General features: G+C 38.4%; 2 protein-coding genes across 2 annotated transcripts; both read left to right on the forward strand.

The window, feature by feature from the left end:
* The first annotated feature begins 1367 nt into the window (after window positions 1–1367).
* On the forward strand, window positions 1368–4919 carry LOC148835906 (chymotrypsin-like elastase family member 1). Its single transcript, XM_088912700.1, has 8 exons — window positions 1368–1460; window positions 1561–1643; window positions 2091–2191; window positions 2679–2798; window positions 3248–3384; window positions 3647–3792; window positions 4103–4252; window positions 4768–4919. Exons 1-8 carry the CDS (start codon window positions 1418–1420, stop codon window positions 4783–4785), a joined length of 798 nt encoding a protein of 265 aa, XP_088768826.1. The 5' UTR covers window positions 1368–1417; the 3' UTR covers window positions 4786–4919.
* Window positions 4920–14916: 9997 nt separating this feature from the next.
* Window positions 14917–21729, forward strand: LOC148835907 (elastase-1-like). The gene is made up of 8 exons (XM_088912699.1): window positions 14917–14972; window positions 16680–16780; window positions 17850–17950; window positions 18111–18233; window positions 19519–19655; window positions 20403–20548; window positions 20802–20951; window positions 21594–21729. Exons 1-8 carry the CDS (start codon window positions 14930–14932, stop codon window positions 21609–21611), a joined length of 819 nt encoding a protein of 272 aa, XP_088768825.1. The 5' UTR covers window positions 14917–14929; the 3' UTR covers window positions 21612–21729.
* Window positions 21730–22231: the final 502 nt, after the last annotated feature.

Genomic DNA, 22231 nt, shown 5'->3' on the forward strand with positions numbered 1-22231 from the left:
AAACTTTTCCATGACTTTCTCATAACTTCTTTTCCTGCATAATTTACATCTCGCACGTCCTGGGTCTTCATCTTTTTGGAGCCATAGCTTGTATCTTTCATCTGTTAACCAGAGGTCACTGATAACACAATTACCCGGCGATTTGACATGGGTGCTAGGCTAACTTACGGCTCATTATAAAAGTCCTGCTAGAGGGTCTGATGCAACAGCCTCTCTTTAAAAGTTTGCTAACTTATGAACAAAATTACATTATACGGCCATGACCATTTTGGGTAAATTAAAAAAAAAATCCATGAGTTTTCCGACACTTAATGGATATTTGATCATTTTTCAAATCTTTTCCAGGTCTGGAAAATGAAATTTCACCTTAAGGCCCACCTTAATTGGACCCCCACTCTTTACTCAGCCAGCATGCCAAATTTTAACATTTTTCCATCTTGAAAAGATCCCCTTTGCCCCTTGAGAGTTATCAGTCCTGGGTCAATCAAGTGCCAGCACGAATTGGAAGACTTCATGGGCATATCCATAATTCTTGATCTGGCCTCAGTAGCTCACGCGTCTAAGAGTACTACAAACAGCTTTCACTTAGGGAAGCTGCTACCTGCAGGAATGGAACAATAGTGTCTATATTGCCGTCTCTTCTCTGGTTTGTGCACCTTTATCTTTGTTATCTGTGGCTCTAATTCTCACTCCATATTGCAAGAGACTCTCTCCAATTGCCCTGCTTCAGCGCCCTCAGTTGCCCAGTCATTGCATTGACAAAAAAGAAAAGGCACTCCACATATCAGTTGTTCTAATGATCACTTTTAGCTTGAATTAACAGCCGGTTTATAGGTTCTCACCTGTTCATTTAATCTTCCTTCCCATACGCTAGACCAGTCTGCCTTAAAAACATCCCTAAACTGAACTTAGTTAGACACACAGTGTTGGGTTACTTCACTAAGATCTCTTTTCTTAGGATATTTGTAAGATTCAATTGTGGTGCCTAGAATGTTTTAAATAAACCTCTTTTTTAATTGCACAATAATTGGGAACAATGCTATTGCTCCCAGAAAGTTACAAAAAAAATAAATATAAAATATAGAACGTATATACAGTATACTACTATTATTATTATCAATAGTCCCATCATGAACTTGGTACTTCATGATGAGGACAGAAGAGCAAAGACATTCAGAGACGTCTTCATTTGTAATACTGTCTCAAATTCAACATTCAAAAGTAAAAAGATAAAGGAAAAAATACAAAACAATTTAAATTAAAATGCTGAGAGGCAGGTTTGAAGACATTCCTGTCCGGAATCTCCCTTTCCTGTAAATGAGGAGAGGAGAGGGGTGTGTTTTGCAAGGTTTTCAGGTATAAATATCAGTTAGAAACTCCCTGCAAACTACCCAAGAGGAGAAGGACAACAGGCAAGATGCTTCCCTACATTGCATTAATTGCTTTCCTGGTCCTGTCTGGTGAGTTCATATTTCTATATAATGGTAGTTTATATACCTAGTATTGTATTTCAAGATGGCAAGATGATAAAAAAATCATTTCTGTTCTGTTCATTTGCAGGACAGGCTGTTGATGCTCAGAATAACACTGCGCAGCGGGTGGTGGGAGGGGTGACGGCCACACCCAACTCCTGGCCTTGGCAGGTAAGAGACCAAATTTCATTTCGAAATACACAGCAGAGCAGGAGGGCTTACATGCAGTAAGACACGTTTAAATCATTGTCTCTCAGTAGCGTGTGGCTCTGCTCAGGAGACGCTAAAGGCACTCTCCATCCTTCAGTATGCAATACTACTGGCCCAGTAGACCAGTGAATGTTTTTAGCAATTAAAATCAAAATGTTATTGGCTTTTTATTCTAATGTTACCCACTAGGTATTTACATTAATAAAAAAGTATATGTATATTTCTTCATTGAAATCTCATGCTTAACAAATAAACAATTGGCCAAAATGTCATAAAAAAGCAATTCGATTTGGGTTAAAGGCTCACACAGTGACGTCTCCTAGATGCCTCCTGTGCAATTTCAGTTCCAGTCCCTGTACGAGAGCTGTGAGAAATCCAGTCCTGATCCAGTGTGTTTCTCTTCCTCAGGTGTCGATCCGTATTAGCTCCAGCAACTGCTATCCCCACAACTGTGGAGGTGTCCTGGTTCACAGCCGCTGGGTTCTGACAACAGCCTCTTGTGCTTCAAGGTAGAGAAACACTAAGTGGAGCATTAATTAAGTAGAAAAGAAGATTTAAAAGATGAAATTCCAAATCAGATTCTTCAAACTACAAACTGGAGACTTTCTTTACTTTGACAAATGATCTCCCTGTAACAAAGTTGTAAGAGGAGAGGGAAGGGTTTATTGAAAATGATCTTGCTTCAGTCCATTTGTACAACTCTTCACAGTGTCATTCAGAGACTGAAAGTCTTCAATACCTAGAGCCATGTTCCAGGTACACAACTCTGGGACCTTGGCTTGGTTTGACACACAGGTGTTAAGGAAGTGGACAACGTTGTTGAAAACACCTTTCCTGTGAAATCTGTTAAGATCCTGGTCTGTTCATGGTATTTAAAGGCTCTGTAGATTGATGGAGCCGATGGAGTCAGATTGAAGATTAATTGGAGTAATTGATGTTCTTGCTAAAGACACATTGTTGAAATGAATATACTATCTGTACCTTTTCTTTCTACAGTGGCACTCTGGTTGCTTTCCTGGGCGATCACAATATTTACGGGATTGAGGGACGTGAGCAAATCATTCCTGTGGAAAGGACCATCATTCACCCAAGCTGGACTAACAACCTTGCTGCTGGGTACGTCTCACACTGTGGCCCTTTATGATGAATACTGTAGCTTGTGAATGAGTGAAGATGGTTTAGCAATTGTAGTAAAACAATTCTGTTGTACAGAATAATAAAGAGAAGATGCATATGATGCTTAGTTTAAGTGTAATTGGTAACAGGATTCAGACAGGGGATGGGGGATTCTGCACAAGACAGCACGACTGTCTGCTGCGTCGGTCCCTCTGTGTCACTGACTGCTGCAGCTGGTCCCACCTGTTTCAATCTCTTCAAAGAGTGTGCTGCTGATTAATAATAATTGAAAGCAAGTAACAAATGGAAACACAAATAAAACCTGCTATTACCCTCTACTTGACAATTTGAATGAAAGATCTGTACATGTATATATGATAACCTACTGTATCTGTACAGTTTTCCTGAACTGAACTGGTCTCCTCCTGTGTTCCCTGTGCTGTGTGCAGATATGACATTGCTTTGCTCAAACTGACTCAGAATGCCGTCCTGAACTCCTACGTCGCTGTGGCATCACTGCCCAGTAGTGGCGCCATCCTTCCCAAAAACAACTTCTGCTACGTCACTGGCTGGGGAAGCACCAGCAGTAAGTTTGTAACAAGAAATCTTACAATATAAATTCTGGTTTAAATTAAGGGGAAAGTGGGTAAAATAAAATATATTGATGCAACAATGTTCTAGAACTGGAAAATCATTTGCATAAATTATTTCTTTTCGCTACTGCTTTTATCATCATTTTTGGAAAATAAAATATCTTGATATGCTTCAGAGTATCATCATCATCTATATCTTATTGAATCTCAAGATGATGAGTTCTCAGTCGGTGACATTCTGGATGTTGTTTACAGCCTACGGCCAGCTGTCAGCCACCCTCCAGCAGGGCTACCTGCCTATTGTGGACTACGCCACCTGCTCCAGCAGTGCCTGGTGGGGATCCACTGTTAAGACCACCATGGTCTGCGCTGGTGGAGATGGGTACAGAGCAGCCTGTTATGTACGTATTCTCTCTACAGATCTGTCACTTTCATCATCCGTCTTTTCATTTAGTAAACTCAGGCTTCTTGAGTACTAAAACCCTCTTGCTGCCATCAAGATTGCAGATATTTAGGAAAATGTCTTCACTACTGCATTTGGAAAACAATTACTTTGCTCAGGAATGCAAAGATATCTCAATTCATTTCTTCATATGACTGTCTTGTGATAACATCAGTGCAGTGTTTGTATATAATTTGTAATGCCCCATCCTTGATGGTTGGGCACATCAGTGTTAATCTTACAATCACACTGTGCTCTGTCTCCTGAAGGGTGATGGTGGTGGAGCCCTGAACTGCTACACAAATGGAAGATATGAGGTTCATGGAATTTCGACCTTCATGTCTTCACTGGGCTGCAATGTTTACCAGAAGCCCAGTGTCTTCACCCGCATCTCAGCTTACACTAGCTGGATCAGCAATGTGAGTAACCATAAAATGTTGCATTTTACAAGACAAGGTGTTCTCTTTATCCTCAGTATTTTCATATTAAAGCAGAATATAGTTATTTAGCTGAAAGATCAGTACATTTAAGGGCGTAGATAATTTGGATCAAAGCAGATTGGATTAAAACATTTTGAACATTAAGACTTTTTTTTTCTAATGTATGATCTATTATATGCATGCCCTCTGTGAATCAATTATAAATTTCCACTACACCCTGAAAAGTGATGCAAACACAAGAATAGTATCTGCATCAATGCACCTCTTTGAAATCAAGAATTGTATAGTAGTACAGCTAACGGTACTGTATTATTAATGTGAAAGATTTAACCAAGTGCTACAGAGCTATAGAGCTCTGGGTTTGAAAAGTATTACTTGTATTTTGAGCTACAACTATGGATGCTTCCAGCTACACTAGTTCACTTATTTTTATCTTTCTCCATCACTGACACTTGCAGTACTTATTTTCTTATGACATATTTCTTTTCTTATAGACCATCGCCTATAATTAAGTGATTCCGGGCAGCTGTGTGTGGACCACATTTCTGACTGCAGAACAAAGCTGTCCCTGATTTTCTGACAAGAATATCCCTACAGCATGTAACTGAAACACATACAAGCAATAAAACTTTAAATGCTAAATAAATTTTGTTTTCATGGTCTTTATTTCGCGTCTCTGCCTACTTCATCCTACTTCAAAAGCTTGTAAATAATGAAGAGCCAAAATAAAGAAACAGAATTAGATTAATAGATATGTGCCATAATATTTATACTACTAGTTCCATTCCACATTCACTGTCACTGCTTTTCAAGACTATGGACACACCCATAATAAAAAGGTGTCAGGCAGCAGTGATCAAGTGAGGTGGGATGGTCTCTGGGTATTTGTCTTGTAGATAATGAGACATTATCCACCCTATTTCCTAAAATCAGAAAATAATACCAGATATCCATAATATAGACTCACAGAGAAGTTTAAAAAGTCAATTATGCTGTTACAACATATCAGGCAAGGGTCAGGAAATAAGCTTAAATGCTAGGTAAACGTAAGGATTTCTTCTGTACATTTACTGGCACTGTTCTGGTGACAGTGCAATTAATCAGAGTCAAATGTATTAATAAATCTACTACAGAACACATCAATACTCACTGAATGCGCAAATCAATATGCTCCAGGTGCCTACTGTATGTGCTACAGACCTAAAAGCTTTAACAGGTCAAACTCGTGTCCTTATACAGTAAATGAATATGACCCAGAATTAAATTTCCCTTCCAAAAACATGTATGGCCAAAAGTGAAAATAGAATGCATAATTCTTCATAATTTAAAAATGCATACCTGTGAAAACATGAAGAACAATTTCATCTGATTCCTCAATATAAAAAAATCAGAATTTCCGCAAGCTTTGTAGAATAATGCTCAGGACTGATCAGAGCAGGGTCTTCTCACATGGTACAAGCTTTGAGGAAGAGGAGCGTGAGGATGTTCCTTCTACTCCCTGTGTCTCCTCCTCTTTCCTGTCGCCTTTTTTGTCTTCCTCGTCTCTGTATTTATGCTGTGCTCTACGGCTTTTTTGAATATTTTAGCATTATTATGGTTCTAAAGCCCTACCATGATTTCAGAATCTGAATTTGATCTTCTGTTTACACCTGCCTCTACAGTACCTACATCTAGGCAAGGCTAATTTTCTCATTGTGAATTGACTAATTAGAATGATCTACCTTTAGTACAATGATTGGTGTGAAATTAGCATTTATTTTTAAGCACAGATTTTTTCCCCCAATTTACATGGTCTTACTGGGTAAAACAAAGGAAAAACATTACTGTAAACGTGTGTTAAAGGACGTGAAGGCCGTTGTAGAATACATTTTAGTGGCAAAGAAGGTACATGCAAGAATTATGTGTCTTCTCTAACATTAGAATATCTTTTCCAGGTATTTGTCAATTAGAACATACTTGTGCAACATTGATTCATCCATCTATCCATTCTCTAGCATTTGTATTCAATTCAAGGTCACGGGGAACCCAGAGCCTATCCCAGCAAGCAACGGGACCAAGGCAGGATACATGGATTGAGTGCGAATCCACTGCAGAGCAGACACACACTTACATTTAAATGGATGTTGTATCAAAAGGGTCATGTTTCAATAACTAAATTTCATTAACATTATCTGCTGAAGAGTTTTATCTGGTTGAACAGTTTTCCAACAGGAATTACAGCCCAATTTCAACACTTGATGGCCCAAGAGTGACATGAACATTCTTTGCAGCAACTAATACCATGGACGTACGGTAGATGGTATTTTTTACATTTACAATGAGTTGCTTTAGTATATCGTGTCAAGGCCACTTTAAATTATATATTTGGATCATGTACTATAAGTCAAGCCACCATTTTGATGGATGAAAGAGACAGATTTAAAGACAAGTTTAAAGATTACAATAAATTAGAAATACTGAGTACTAATTCAAAATACTGTAACATTATTAATAGAGGATTCCAACTTAGAACCAAAATAATAAATGAAATAGAAAAAAAGTGATGAAAACTGAAAAGTACGGTCTGGCAGAGAGCAGGCTGATTTTATTTTGAAGACTGTAAAGATTCAGCTCAGTAAAAAGAGAAATGGGTTATACAGTATATGGGGAAATACAGAACAGTAACATAAAAACACTTGCAAACAAAAGAAAGAGATGGCTCAAAAGTGGGCATATTTTCTTTAACATGTTTGGTAGTCTTCTGGCGTACATTTTGCAGAATGATTATTCAGCTGAAGTACATAACCTTTTCCAATATGCATTATAACCTCTCTGGACAGAATGTGCCATACAATGAGGAAGTAAGTATAAACATTGAAATCAGTTCTTGGGACTACAATAAGATCTTCGAGTTGTCTTTCCAGAACATTGTGAGTAAGGTTAAAGTATGAAGTCAGCTTCTCACTTTCTCGTAACTGAAAAGACAGGTTTTTCTAGTACTATTAGTAGATGTTAGAAGTTCTAGAGAACCTGAAAATATTTCCACTGGAGGCTAAAATACAAAATACATAAAATACATAAAATACATTAAAAGTTAATTCAGTACTACAACAGTACATGAAATGTCAAAAATGGAGTAAAATACACCTGGGACAAAAGCTGTGATTAATCTAAGTGTTGCGTTCAGGTCATTCAGCCAGCTGAAAATGTCTGCTAAGCAGGCTAAAGGCGCCAGCCATTTCAAATCTGAAAACCTGCCGGCTAGCTGAGAATCTATTTTTGACAAAAAAAACCATCCTTACATCAACTCTGAGCTTGTAAATGCAGCATTACGTTGTTTAATAGGATTGATTTTCTTCATTTTAATACACTATTCAGGCAACCCCCCTAAGACAATGATGCAACCCCCAGGTTAAGAACCGCTGTTCTAGACAGTGAAAGTAAAATAACTGCAGGTACTAGACAAATACTTTTTTCAGGTATTCACTTAGGAAGAAGTCAAGGTATTAGAAGCACTCAGGATTATTAAATCCCCAGGGTTCAAAAGTGTTTTACCAATTGTGCTCAAGGAAATGAGACATGTTCAGAGACCTTTGTCGCAAATGTTCTAGCAGCTGTTCACCCCGATACCCTGTTTCATTCAAGAAACGGCAGGATGAGATTCTCGGATCATTTATCAACCACCTACAAAACGGACTAGATGGTCTTCCTCTCATTTGTAATCTTTGTTCTGATCTTATGAAATATGATACTTTTTCAGGACTAACTCAAATAGAATTTGAAATATATTCCATCCATCTTCAGTAATAACTACTGTATATACTCAGAGGATTTCAGAGAGCCAGCAGCTAACCCAATAGACAATTCTAAACGCGGGTTTAAAACTTAGTCAGGAAGCCAGTCCATCACAGACGTATTTGCAGACTTTTTTTAAAACATTTTGCAGGTTTACTAATAAAGGTTGACTGCTTGCTTCTCGGAATGAAGAAATATCATGCCAAGATGAAGAATATACTGTACAGATCACAGGTTCCCTCAGAACACATATCCGGCATCACTTCATCAGCACTACAGTTTGATCGTCATGACTGATGCCAAAATGTTTTACAGAAGTCCTATGAATTATGCGTTTCCTGTTCCTAATAAAGAGAAAAACAAATCCAAAATAAACCAAAGATTGTGCAGTTGAACAGACTGACAGATTAAGAAGAAGCTGGGGGACATGCAAGTAGTGAAAATGTCATTAAATGTTAACATGGGCATACAAATTCTAATTATGCTATTATTTTCCTGAAAATTATAATCAGAAGTAGAAATTGAGGAAAATATTTTCATTGTAACTGTTCATGCTATGAATTATTTATAATGAAGAATAATTATCATGTAAAAGGTTGTACATTATACATGTACCATGACCCAATAACTTCTGGCATTTATGTTATTTATGGTCACTCTATCTAATAACTGATTTGTGACGGTCTTTGTGCAGATTGTCAGACTTACAAAGTGCGGGTTAAACATAAAAAAAAAACTGCAGGCTAGCACATAAACAGAGCTCATCCGCCATCATATCTGAAAACATTAAACATTTTGTAGGGTTTTGCTCCTCCCATACGTCCTTCCCATCTACTGGTAACAGATCTCCCGATGTGGACTTCTAACCCTTCCTCTTCCCCTCGCCTGAAAAAAAATCGCGCCCCCATGTACCTGTACTTCACGAAGCAGAAAGGCATGTGTGGCAGTGGTGATCAGAATCACAACATTCACATCAGCCCCAGTTATCTAACCATCTCAAAGCACTGCCATCTGATAACTATTAACCGGCCATTACTTTCCTGACATCCCCCTCCCCCCTTTCATCTCTCAGAGCTTTGCAGGTTTTTAAAGAAAGCTGGGGTCTTGTCTCATCTGTCTCAATTAGCTTCCATCATGCAGTTTCCAAAAAAAAGAATAAAAGGGGAAAATAATTATTTGTATTATTCAACACCAGAGTGCTCCTGAATTTCAGCACCATTTTATGACAGACCCAACCCTCAATCAAGGAAGACTCAAGAGTTTTGCAGTCAAACTTACCCACGATAACCCAGAAAGGGGAAGTCAAGAAGCCTGTATTGTACGCCTTTCAGCTAATATGAGGTCCCATAGCAGCCTCTAGTGGCAGCCCGCCTGTAACTGCAACCCCCTCTCAAACTAGCCCCCCTCACGTAAACGATACTGTATATACAAGTATCTGACCAAAATCCTATCAAATGACAAAAAAAAATCACCTGGGAACACCACAAGAAATTTACAAAGATGTAAATAGACGAAAAAGCAAGTACTATAAACTATAATGCAAGTACAGATCCTGTAAGGTCCATAGAGTGTGAAAAGGACAAGAGATACATGAATGTTGATAACATATACAGTATATACATAAATTCATAAAATGTATATAAAAAATTAGAAACTTATTCGAAAGTATTAAAAATTCATATAATTTTAAAATACAGATTAATTGTGTCAACATGAAACCTCCAAATTCAACCTGCAACACTGGTTATATTGCTAGAATCCCTCTTTAAAAATCCATTAAACATACAAGATTAATTAGAAACTGTTGACTGAGCCTACAAACCCTTCCCAAAGGGACACATTATGTCTGAAATCAAGTCTGAAATCAAGACATTAAATTACAATTTGTTTTACCTTTATTTTAACATTGTAACACACAACTTCCAAGTGAAAAATAAATGCTCAGATTTTCTGAAAAGGAATCTTTAAATGAAAACCAAGACATTTTATTTTGGATAAGCGTACACACCAATGAGTTAATGAGTACTTGGTGGAAGTACCTTTAGCATTGACTATAGCCATTTACAGAGGTCTGAACCAATGTAACACACCTAGATATGTTTGCCCATTCCTCCTTACAGAACTGTTGAAGCTCAGTTTAATTGCGAGGGACCATTGACGGACTGCAACTTTCAAGTCATTCCACAGCTTTGTAATTGGAATGAGGTTGTGGCTGTGATTGGGCCACTCAAGGACACTTACTGTGTTCTTTAAGCAACTCCACACAATCAATGGTGAAGTACTGGAGAGATCTACAGGACATCGCCACAATAAGGCGGCATAGGGACTCGTGACATACTGGCCATCAGGAAGTCGCCCACTGCTTTTAGGGGAATTGTAACTCACCGTCCGAGAGATCATACAGTAGTCTGTTTCTATATCTGGGTCCCCTCTGATTGATGTAAACCCTTGATTCCTAGCAGATGAACTAGTGTAGTAGCTACTGCCTGATATGGATATGCATTAAGACAGGGTTACATTTTATTTGGTGTTCTTTTAGCAATGACATCCTTCTTGTCCTCCTCCCAAACAGACCAGATCTGTGGAGAGCTTGGGATATTTTCAGACACATGCAAACTTTGACCAATGTTGGCCATAAAAGCCCGTAGGTCAGGCCAGTGTCCTTGTTTGATCATCTCGTTTGGCTGAACAGCCTGATCTAGGCAGGTTGGTTTTTGGTTGTTTCCATACTGTACATCTTCCACTTCTAAATAATCATCCTGAATATGCTCCAAGAGACATTTAAGCCTTTGAAATCTTTTAATATCCATCTCCTGGTATGTGCCTTTCCTCAGCTTTATCCATTGCTAGTTGTTTGCTGACCATAGTTGAAATTGAACTTTGAGATACGCTACCCAGCAAAGGAGACCTGCTGATTTCTGAAATCAGCAGAAACACGGTAAATTAACACAGGTGGAGGCTCATTTACTTGTTGTATTTGAAGGTAACTGGTTCCACCACAGCTAAATTTACAATTGCGAATCACTAAACATATACACTTTTCCATGCCATGCTGCAAGGTTTTCATTTGTAATTGCTATTTAGTATTTACAGGAAACTACTGTAATTGGTTTCAGTAATTACAGGGCAGTACTTTTAAATACTGTTGTGCCTTTGTCATGTGTTGAGGATCTCTTATGTCCCATTGTTCTAAGTTCCCCCCTTTTTTGTGACTTCCCTGTGCGTGTGTGATAGCAGCCCACCTCCTCAAGTCTTGACTGAGCATTTTCAGTGTAGGACTGGACCCTTTCATTCTGTGCATGTAATGCTGTCTGTTTCTAGCACACAATAGCTGTTTTCTGCAATAAAAGTGTTATTTCTCCTTTTATTAAAGTAATATAATAAAGTTATAATATAATAAATATTAAATATAATAAATATAATAAAGAATTAGTTTTTATTGGCTTTTCATAATGGTAGTCCTATAATCATTTTGATAAATGCAACAACACTGCCATCTTTTGTTCATATTTGGCACTACAATTGCAATAGATTTGAAGAAGCATTGGAATGCAAGGAGACCAAGAGGAAAGTTAATGACTTGTGTGGCTCAGGAGATTACATTATTTATTGAAAAGATTCATTAAGACCACGTTTTCCATCAAACTTAATAAACCTGTGTACATGGTGTTTTGCTAAACTGTTCCCTAAACTTACAAATCATTGTATTATTGTTTATTATCAGAAAATTGACTAGGATTGACATTTACCAAATATTTTGTCAAATTTTTCTAGAAGAAAATAAGTCCATACATGTTGGACACAGCTGCACCATGCAGCACGAAAATGATCCACAACAATGGCCAATGTAGCCAAGGAGCTTGTCAGGAGAAAGAAATCCAAAGGAGAATGCACTTTACATGCTGAAGAAAACGTGAAGTAGGAACATCCCAACAGATGTTTCTTTAGTCCAGTGGATCATAGATTTCATTCAGCTATTGCCATAAAGGGATATCTGACATGATATCAAATATATTAATGCAATTACTCACAACATAATGCTTGTTTTCTTTGTATTTATTGTTATTATTCATATTAATCTCATAATCACAAATAAACAAACTGATTGAGTCTAAAGCAAAAATAACAGTTTTGACTTTGTTGTCCCATTATACTGTGGTACCCAATACTGTAACCCCAATTGCTAAAGATAATGGCTAAATTATGATGGATAACCATGCTTTTTATGTACTGTAATGTAACATCCCAATTTCATTACAAAGGAAAGTACAGAAACACTTGAAATTATAAAAACACAACTGGGATAAAAGTACACTGTTGACAAATGTAGCTATAGTGCCCCATCTGGATTTGATTGAGAATCCAAAAGTTCAGATCCTGACACCACGCTACTCACTGGTACTTTTTATTAGCACACAACTGAAAAAATGACATAAAAAGCTTTTGAAGAGTGACAATATGAAGCAGAAAACGAACTACAAAATTCTCAACATAAACATTTTCAGTTTCTCTCAAGAATTAACTATCCCTTTTGACATATGGCTGTATCATAATGCTAAAATGTCTAGTGTTATTTTGTGTAGTTTAGTTAAATCATGACAGTACTACTATGTAACCGTTTTATACAGTAGTGTGGAATGTTTTTTGCACCTTTGTGTAGGTTGCTCAATCTACCAACTCTCTCCATTTGTAATAGTTCATTCAAATAGAAAGACCTGATTCATTATGAGCATCATGAACAAGACTTTGAAAGTAAACACAGTGATGGGGTGGAAGCAGTGTTTTGGTGTAGGACAATAACAATAAGGAAACATTGTATCATTACCTGTTGCAAAAAAATTAATGTGGTCCTGAACAGTTGTAGACCAGTGATACTGTAGATCACTAAATGGACAAATACTGTAGCTGAAGAAAGTTTTTTTCTTTGTTTGGCAAGTTTACACTTACCTACACTCCACGCCAAAAATACAGTCATGGTCAGGGCCAAAAATATAATCAAGCACACAGTACCCAGGAAGCTGTCAATATTCTTTCACAGTGCTCTCTTGTGGTTTGGAGGGAAGCTGATTACTTTGTCTATCACTTTTTCCCCCCGTTTCTGGGAGATGAAGCTAGAAAAGGCAAAGTGTTTGCACACGGTGTTACTCCTATAATTAGGCGGCACAGTGGCACAGCAACAAGAGCTGCCATCTTGTCTTAACCTGCCATGCAATCACAATATCCAAACATTGTGTTTGGCTTTTTATTGCTCCCCCCCCCCATTATCTAGAAGATTAAAAAATTCACAAGGAAAAACATCCAAGAATTAAATGCTTTGGGAATGTTTGGAAAATCTGGTGGGATAGGCTTGGCTTAACCCTCTTGGTTAATGGTAAATGTCTTGGTCATAGGATAAGGAGACTCAAACCTTATTCAAATGGAGTGAGCCAAGGGACAGCTGCAAGGTGGAGATTGGGTGGAGGAGGGATGCTTGAAACAAATGCAAAAGGAGGCGTTTATGTTCTATATATACAGTACATAATTTTCATTATGCCGATTAGGAAATTGTGTGAAACTTGACTTGTCCTTGTTACTCCTACCAAATTTCATTTAATAACTTTTATATATGAACATGAGCATTTTGTACTGTACAAAAGTAGGTCCTTCAAGCACAGTTACCATTTTATAATTTATGTTTTTGCTACCTGCATGTTTTGCTACCTTGTGATAAAAATCATTCCTCAAGTGCAGCTTAGGACCAGTTTCTTCTATGACGTGAAAATGTATTGACTTCTTTTATCATAAAAATATATGAAATATTAAATTACTGCATATAGTTTTCATCTCATGTTCCCTGTTCCAGCAATTGCCTGTTGATCTCATCCTATGTGCTTGGCAAATACAAACTGCATGACACTTCGGGGAAAGTACCACCCTTAAACTATTGTGCCTCTAGTGGCATCACAATACATAAAGGTCAGCTAAGATTGTTACCCAGCCTTTCACATGCTTAAATAATTACACTTTTATTCAAGATTAGACTATAGTAGTACCTTTCTTTCTGAAGTATACTCTAAATTATAAAATAGGTTTCAGCATGTCTTAAATTCAGTGGCTTGTGTGATGTTCAAAAACGGATACTTTTTACATCAGAACTTTGATTATCTGATCTTAACATACTAATTTGGGCATATGGGCTTTCACAGGTGTGACTGCACCTTAGCAGACAGCTGGGGTTTAGAGCAAACCAGAGAGAAGGGACAATAGTTCACACATTTTTCTAGGTTTTCTTTTGTAATTACTTTTCAGAATGTTTGAGTATTTGTTCTTCGGTTGTATATAACAAGGTCAAATAAATTCTGATTTATTTTTTCTTGATTTCAAGCTATAAAACTTTGGAAGTTTTACTTTGGAAGGAGTCTGTAGACTTTCCACAGGCACAGCAGCTGAATATTTTTGTCATTTCAATGTAATCTACAGTACAACCTATAGCCAAAGGTTGTGCAACATATCCCTGCTTTGTTTACTGTACCTCATATTTCTGAAGGTTGATTATTAACATTAAGAACAGGGTAAAAGTTGTTACACTCAAGATTTCAACATACTGTAGAAGCCAGTTTACATTTATAGCCCTTAGAACAATTTAGGTTATGAACCTAAGAAACAATAAGAACAAAACTGTATCTTATTGTTGTTAATCTTATAACAATAATAAAAAAGGAAAATGGCACCAAACTGCATTTTTTGTATTTTTTCTGTCTGGAGGAGCAGGTTTCATGATAACTTCTTTACTTATTTATAGGAAATGTTCCATGACAATAAGGAATGTTTGGGTTTTACACAGCACGCAGGGTATAAATATTGGTTGTAAAGTTTACCAAGAGCAAAATAACAACTGACAAGATGCTTCCCTACATTGTTTTAGTTGCTTTCCTCATTCTGCCTGGTAAGTTGCATTTTATATATAATTTTTATTATTTTCTCAAGCAAATATGTGATAGGTGAAAAATAGAACTGTGTGTAATTAAACCTTTTCATTTTTCTTCTGAATTGATATACATTAACCTGAAGTATGTGAAAGCAGTAAAAGTGTGTTACTATTTCAAAGGGAGACTTGCATAATTGAGTTATTAACCAGGATACAGTACATACCCAAAGTGACAAGAGAAACTGTCAATATCCATGGAACAGCCTGGCACAGACTGGAAAGAAACAGTCCTGGAACAGATCCTTTTACAATGGAAGTGTCAAAGTTCAAAGTAACATTAATTTTTTGGAATATTGTCCGTGTTACATACTGTTTGTATTCATGGTGGTTGCATTGTGGTGAAGTGTCAGAAATAAATATTATAAATATAAATAAATATTATGGTGTTTGGCACGCATTTTTCAAATCTAATAACACAGCACACTATTTATACAGTATAATAGCCACGGAACCCACTATATTTGTCAATATAGGTACAGCTTTAAATAATCCAACTACTAAATCCATCTTCAAACCATTTTAATCAATACAGCATTGCAGGGGAGCTGAAGCTTATTCCAGCAACGGGTCATTTGTCCATCACAGGACACAGGGCACAAGACACAGTAGTCTATGAAAACAAGTTACTATTTTAAAAGTAAACTCACACAATTGAGTCAGCAGCCAGAATACAAACCAGACTGACAAGGGACACTGTAAACATAGTGATGCCACATAGCGCAACCCACAATAGGGGCACAGGTTTTAGGTGGACACACACGCACCCCACTTTCACTTTAATATTTAAGGTGAAATATTAGTTTATGTGTTCATTAAAGCAGCCCTGCACTGGGGCAGAAAAAACTTGCTTTTCCAGCAGGACCACTGGGGAGAATAATAATCAGCCTTGCACTGTGGCAAAAACACGGCTCTTTCAGCTTCCTAGTCAGGATAGTAAGCTCTTGTAGCTGTAGTAGAAAAGGGACTTTTTCAGCTCTTACACTGGAAAACAAAATGCCTGCTCTACAGCAGAAAACAGTTGATTAGCAGTGGAGCTGCTGGGACTGCAACAATAGGAAACAATAGACTTGAACAATAGGAAAAATAAGCACAACCTTCAACCTGGAGACTGGTTCAGCCTGTGCTAGAGCAATCTTGTGAAGTTTGACCTTGGACGTGCTCCATGTTCTCACTGTCTCCTTCAGCATTTGGCGCTCTTTTTATTGAGATAAGAGTAGGATGAGCAGCTGATGAAGCTCCAATGATTGTTGGCATTCTGTCAGCCACCCTGTGAGATACACAGTGCCATCTTAGGCAGGGGGAAGCTTAGAAAAAAAAACAAGACCACAGAGAAAACCACACCTCTCAAGGCATCACAACATCCATAAAAAAAACCGCAGAGACTGAAAGTCCAGGAACAGATCCTTTCACAATGAATTAAAATTATTTTTCAGAAAGTTCTTCACATTAAGTAATTGATGTATCCGTTTTCTTTTATCTGCTTGTGTTTGGAATAAACAATTCCAAAAGTCCTCTGCGGGCCGCAGGATTAAAACTGGCAACCTTCTAGCCACAGAGCCACCGCCCTGCCCTGATTTAGTATTCACTTGAATTGTTTATACCTTATATATTATGTAAAGATGTGAGATAAAGATCAAAGCATGAATTGTCTTCTCATGTTTTCAGGATGTGCAGAAGAGGTGCAGTATCTGGAGGAAATACAGAGGAACACAACCCAGCGTGTGGTGGGAGGGGTGACAGCTGTCCCCTACTCCTGGCCTTGGCAGGTAGGAGAGCAGATTTCATGCAGAACTGAAGAGCTAAACAGGAGCACTGCACTAGGTGGTCAGAGGAAGATATGTAACAGTGGACTGCAGGAGAGTGTTTTGGGAAGGCTGACATCACAGCAGCATAATCTAAAGTAAAGAAATGACTTTTAAACTCAGGAAATGGCCTCAATATGCAAGAACACCATTTGAATCTTTAGCACCTACTTCATCAGGGTGACCACTGTAAAATAATTTAAAGAATTAGATCTTTAGGCTTTTCTTAGAAGGGTTACCATTTTGCAATACAGCTCTTAGATTCTGGAATTGTGCTTTTTGTTGACCTATAGACATGAACCCCAGGTTACATAGACAGTATCTAATCAAAAGTATTATTCAAAGCATGTGTTTATTGATGTGGCGCAGTGAAAAAATAGGCGCGTCTGGCCGAGGGTTCACAAGCAGCTCTCGTGCAATGCAGAGGTGGGAAACACCACAGCAAAAGAAAAAGGGGCTTCCAAAGAAGAACAGAAAGCTATAAAAAAAACCAGCACTCAGGGCTGCAGTGCGGTAGTGGCAAGGAACAGGGAAAGCGCTGCAATACGTAAGCAAGCGCAGAAAGGTTGAGAGCAAAAAACAAAAACAGACGTAAAGAAACTACGAGATGGCAAACACACAACAGCTCGGCAAATGACAGAGCCCTGAGTGAAGGCCGAAGGCAGTACTTAAAGAAAAATAGAACTAGTAAGGAAATAAGTTTCACTGACTACCCCTTGTGAAAGTCTGCCTGTGTGTGTTCCAACAGCACCGAGAGGTGTGCTGTCCTGCGTGGGTACGCGGGACCGATCACCGCCATGAAGATATGTACTGGACAAACACCCTAAACGTTCTAATATGCATTTAGAGACCTGTAATGATTTATCAATGAAAATCGAGTACATTCACTAAAGAGAGGGGGTTTTGTATAAAGTGAGTTGGTCTGAATGAACTGCTTGCACAGCGAGGAACACTAAATGCATAACGTACATATTTTCCGTCTACTGCCCTGTGGACGTCAGTGTTTTCTTTTTGTTGTTGCTGCTGGGCTCAGGTCTCATTGCGGGTTTTCTACAGTGACTGGTCGGCACACATCTGTGGAGGAACTTTGATTCACAGCCGCTGGGTTTTGACGGCTGCCCACTGCGTCCGAAGGTATGAAAATACCTCCGGTCAGTTAGGACGGAGGAAAAAGCAAAGCATTCAGTGAATTAGTCCCTTAAAACAAAATTCGAAATTTCCCTCTCGGATGTTCTCAGATTTCCTGCCTGAAGACGGAGGAACAAGTCTTAAAATTCTGTTTTTCTTTTAACAGCGGAGTGTCTGTGGTTGCAGTTGTGGGAGAACACAATATTAATGGGATAGAGGGGAAGGAGCAATTCATTCCTGTGGAGAAGACACTGGTTCACTCAAGCTGGACTAACAATGCGGCGGCTGGGTTTGTATCCCATTTGTGTTATAATAAATGTTTTAGAAGCTTCGGAATTGGGCACAAGAATCAGTACGTCGTGTAAGCATATACATTATGGATGTTTTGTACATTGTTGTGGGAGTTGAGTTATAAGCCCCTGGGCTGCTAAGAGCCATCATGGGCCCAGGGACTTCCAGGGAGAGAGAGGGGGGGGGCAACTTTTTCGGGTCAGTTCCTCTTCGCAACATTTCCTGCTCATCTCAGTTCCTTTCCGCAAAACCTACGCCAAAAAGAATCTTTTAAATCAGTTGATCTACCATTAAAAATACACACAAAGCTATTGACCTAGCCTCGAAAGTCTGCCTAGTACTATTGTGCCGCGGGACCGCCCACGGGACCGGGTAGTCTATTATTTGCATTAGGACGCGCATCTCATTTCATCGCGTTTAACAAACAAAACCACAAAACCTTACAGTAAACCTTATATCAATCGAAAAAAGACAACCAGGGCTTCACAAAACAGTTCTCAGAACTGTCCTACACCACGGCAATCGATCATAACAACATTTTTTACCTGCTGACGCACTTCCACATAAGTGCATCGGTAAGTAATCAATAAGCCAGCAAAAAATAAATCCCATGTTTTTACCTTATTTCAGAAATCCATAAGAACGGTTATATATCCACAAAACGCTTAGCTTTTACTTACCTCCAGACCTGGAGGAAACTGAAAGGTATTGGCTTTTGCAAACGAACTTTGAACGAGCCCGCCAGGAAAAAAGCTGGTCTAATTGGTGAAAAACGCTGTCTTTGATTGTGTTTTCAGCCATTTCATTCCAGGTCAGGTCTTCAAAAAATGATGCAGAATTTTTTCAAATTGATAAATTTGTCCCGAATTTTAATCCAAGCTAGTAGACACCTACGAGCATTTTGAGTCCAGTGGCAGACCTCTGAAGACCAAAAAAAAGTTTCACCTGCTGTTTTTTTGGATTTGTTTTGCATAACTTTGTCTGCTGAGTGGACGCATTAAGAGATAAAAGACATTTGACTGTTCACACTTAAAGCCAAGGGGGTTAGCTTCAATTTAAGACCTGAACCAGACTTCTGACATGTTCTGCTGCAGAGTTATAACAAAATATTTAATTCCAGGCTGAACTTTTCTCTGGATATAGGGGGCACTAATTGCTTCAGTCTTGCTGATACTCGCCTGTCTCTACAGAGCCTGCTTGTGTTCAGAACTTCTGGGCAACATTGCTTTGAAATATATTTTTCCTGAACTGGTCACTTCCTGTGCTCCCTGTGTTGTGTGCAGATTTGACATCGCCTTGGTGAAGCTGATGAATAATGCTGTTCTGAGCTCCTATGTCGCGCTGGCCACCTTGCCCAGCACTGACCACATTCTTCCACAAAACAGTGTGTGCTTCATCACTGGCTGGGGCCTTACCAGCAGTAAGTTTTTAACAGGAAAATCTCTCCTGACTGACAGAACCCATTTGACTGTAAATAGGAAGACAGATCAGTGTATTCCTGGCAGTTTACTAAAACACTCAAATGAAATGAGTACTCAAATGGAAGGTAATAAAATGCTACACTTTTTTTGCAAAAAAATATTTTTACATACGATTATGTTGTTAAAAGATGCATTAAAATACTTTATCCTTTTAAAAAATGTCTCTAGATTGTCTCTCTCCAGTACGTATATGAATAGAAGGATACATCCTCAAAAAGGATAATTACCTATCCCTTCAGGTCCCAAAAATAAATTACTTTGACTTCACATTGGGAATGACACTTTCCCGTGTCTTTTTCAAATGAGCACTCAGAGCCCAGATGAGATGTTACTGTGTGCCATTAAGCTTAATGTACATTGGAATTTTCCCAGCACAAAATTAACTGATTTTAGGAGGGAATTAGTCAGACAGGACTCTCTGAACCTTCTGTAAAATAGGGATTCTTACATCCCTCTGGAACCCTCCAATCCGCACTAATGTGGGTCATGCCAGGACATGAATGTTTTTAACAGGTGTGTGTCGAGGGGGCATACAAAGTACTGTACTTCTCATTCTCAGTGGGAGGGTTCAGCGAATCATCACCTGGGGACTTTAGAATTCACAACAGAATTTTTCAATATTCTTATGTAGACAAGGAAGTTGATCATATAAATTAAGATGCAACATGTAACATTTTTGTCAACAGCGAGTGGACAGCTGTCAGGCACCCTGCAGCAGGCCCATCTCCCTTCTGTAGACTACACCACCTGCTCCAGTAGCTCCTGGTGGGGATCGACTGTTAAGACCACCATGGTCTGCGCTGGTGGAGATGGAATCAGATCAGGCTGTAATGTAAGTCTCACCACTACAGACCCATCAGACACCGTTTTCCTGTAGCAGTGACATTTTTCTGTTTGCTATTAAGCTGGCACTTTGTTTCACAGCTGCATTCAATACCTGATTATCTGCTCTAATCCGGAAGGCAGGCTATCACAGAAAAACAATACATGCGTGTTTTGTGTACACTGGCATGTTTGCAAGTACAGACTTCGTGTGCAGTTCAAATGCCAGTACTTCGATGGCTGAGACTAATGTCATTTTGCAGGGGGATTCTGGAGGACCCCTGAATTGTTACGTCAGTGGAAGATACCAAGTCCATGGAGTGACCAGCTTTGTGTCTGCCTCAGGCTGTAATGTTAACAAGAAGCCTACAGTCTTCACGCGTGTCTCTGCGTACATCAGCTGGATCAACAGTGTAAGTTGAATATGGCTGGAATGACAAATAAACGTGAACTTGAACTTGAAGTGCAAACAGTGTTTCTGAAGAAAAAGAGGGATGCAAATGTTATTGGCAACAGGTTAGCATTTGTGGGAGGGGGTGTTTCTAAGAAATTCGACACTAAAGAAGACATCTGGAATAAAACAGCTTAGCAAAGTACATTTGATCATATGTTCTACTAAATGTGCTCTGTTGACCATGTGTTTTAGGATCTAATGCAAACTTGAACTTTAATGACTCTTTGCATGATCTGTGCAGCCACGAACAAATTTTGCTGCCATTTTCCTCCTACACCATTTAGAAAAGGGTTAATGAAACTGGAAAGGTCCTCAAGCTGTCTACCTGTAGCAAATGCTTTTCTTCATAAATAAAACTGTAGTGTTATGCAGATGTAAAGCATAATCACATGAAAAAATTATAACTATAACAGATTAAAGCAAGGCAAAGTAAATTAATGTCCAATCTTTGAGATGATTCATGTTTGTAAGATTGAGGAGGAAAAACATGCAATTCATGCAGCATTTTCTAAAAATCACTCATCAGTACTCTGAATGAAACACTTAGTCAGTCTTTAGTATTTTAAGGACTCCTTGATGACACGTGTTTCTTTTCCTCTAGATCATAGCCAGTTATTAAATGCCAGTGGACTGTGGTGAATGGACCATGTTTGTGACATCAGCTGTGTGAAATGCAATGAACCCCAGCATCTTGCTGTTTTATTTATGAGAAATAAAGTATGTTCTTGCGAAAGCAAGCCCTCGTCATAGTTATTATTTTTCAGCTTTCAAGCTGTCATATATTGACATGGACAAATTTAAAAAGTAAATAAAAACAGAAGTTTGAACAAAAGAAAGAAAACATTACACTACATACAGAGCTATGCGTTTCAGAGGTGTACATCCTACAGACCTAGAAAACCCAGAATGGAAAACCTGTAACCTGACCAATCTAACCTAATTAAAAGAATACGGCTCAAAACTAAATTTCCCATCCCACAGCCCAAAAGCAAATGGGAATCTATCTCCTCATCTAAATTAAGAAAGACTCTTCTTTACCACAATAAAGGAAATCATATCACTTTTGATATATACCTTCTGCTATATATAACCTTGCATACGCCTCTTCTTGCATTTTTATCACATTTTACATGGACCACACTCCAAACAAGCTGCAAAGCAAAAATAAAGAAAATATGTTCGTGCCTCACACATTTATTGGCACATTCATTCTGTAAGTGGACCTTGCTCCAAACAACA

The sequence above is a fragment of the Atractosteus spatula genome, chromosome 4 (assembly GCF_055471065.1).
Source record: "Atractosteus spatula isolate fAtrSpa1 chromosome 4, fAtrSpa1.hap1, whole genome shotgun sequence".
Classification (NCBI taxonomy): Eukaryota; Metazoa; Chordata; class Actinopteri; order Semionotiformes; family Lepisosteidae; genus Atractosteus; species Atractosteus spatula.

Excerpts from the sequence above, each read along its gene's own strand:
- LOC148835906 (XM_088912700.1), top strand. The coding sequence starts at position 1,418 with ATGCTTCCCTACATTGCATTAATTGCTTTCCTGGTCCTGTCTG. Across the intron at positions 2,192-2,678 it reads ACAGCCTCTTGTGCTTCAAG|TGGCACTCTGGTTGCTTTCC; the intron begins GTAGAGAAACAC and ends TTCTTTCTACAG. Across the intron at positions 2,799-3,247 it reads ACTAACAACCTTGCTGCTGG|ATATGACATTGCTTTGCTCA; the intron begins GTACGTCTCACA and ends TGCTGTGTGCAG.
- LOC148835907 (XM_088912699.1), top strand. The coding sequence starts at position 14,930 with ATGCTTCCCTACATTGTTTTAGTTGCTTTCCTCATTCTGCCTG. Across the intron at positions 16,781-17,849 it reads CCTACTCCTGGCCTTGGCAG|GTCTCATTGCGGGTTTTCTA; the intron begins GTAGGAGAGCAG and ends TGCTGGGCTCAG. Across the intron at positions 20,549-20,801 it reads GAATCAGATCAGGCTGTAAT|GGGGATTCTGGAGGACCCCT; the intron begins GTAAGTCTCACC and ends GTCATTTTGCAG.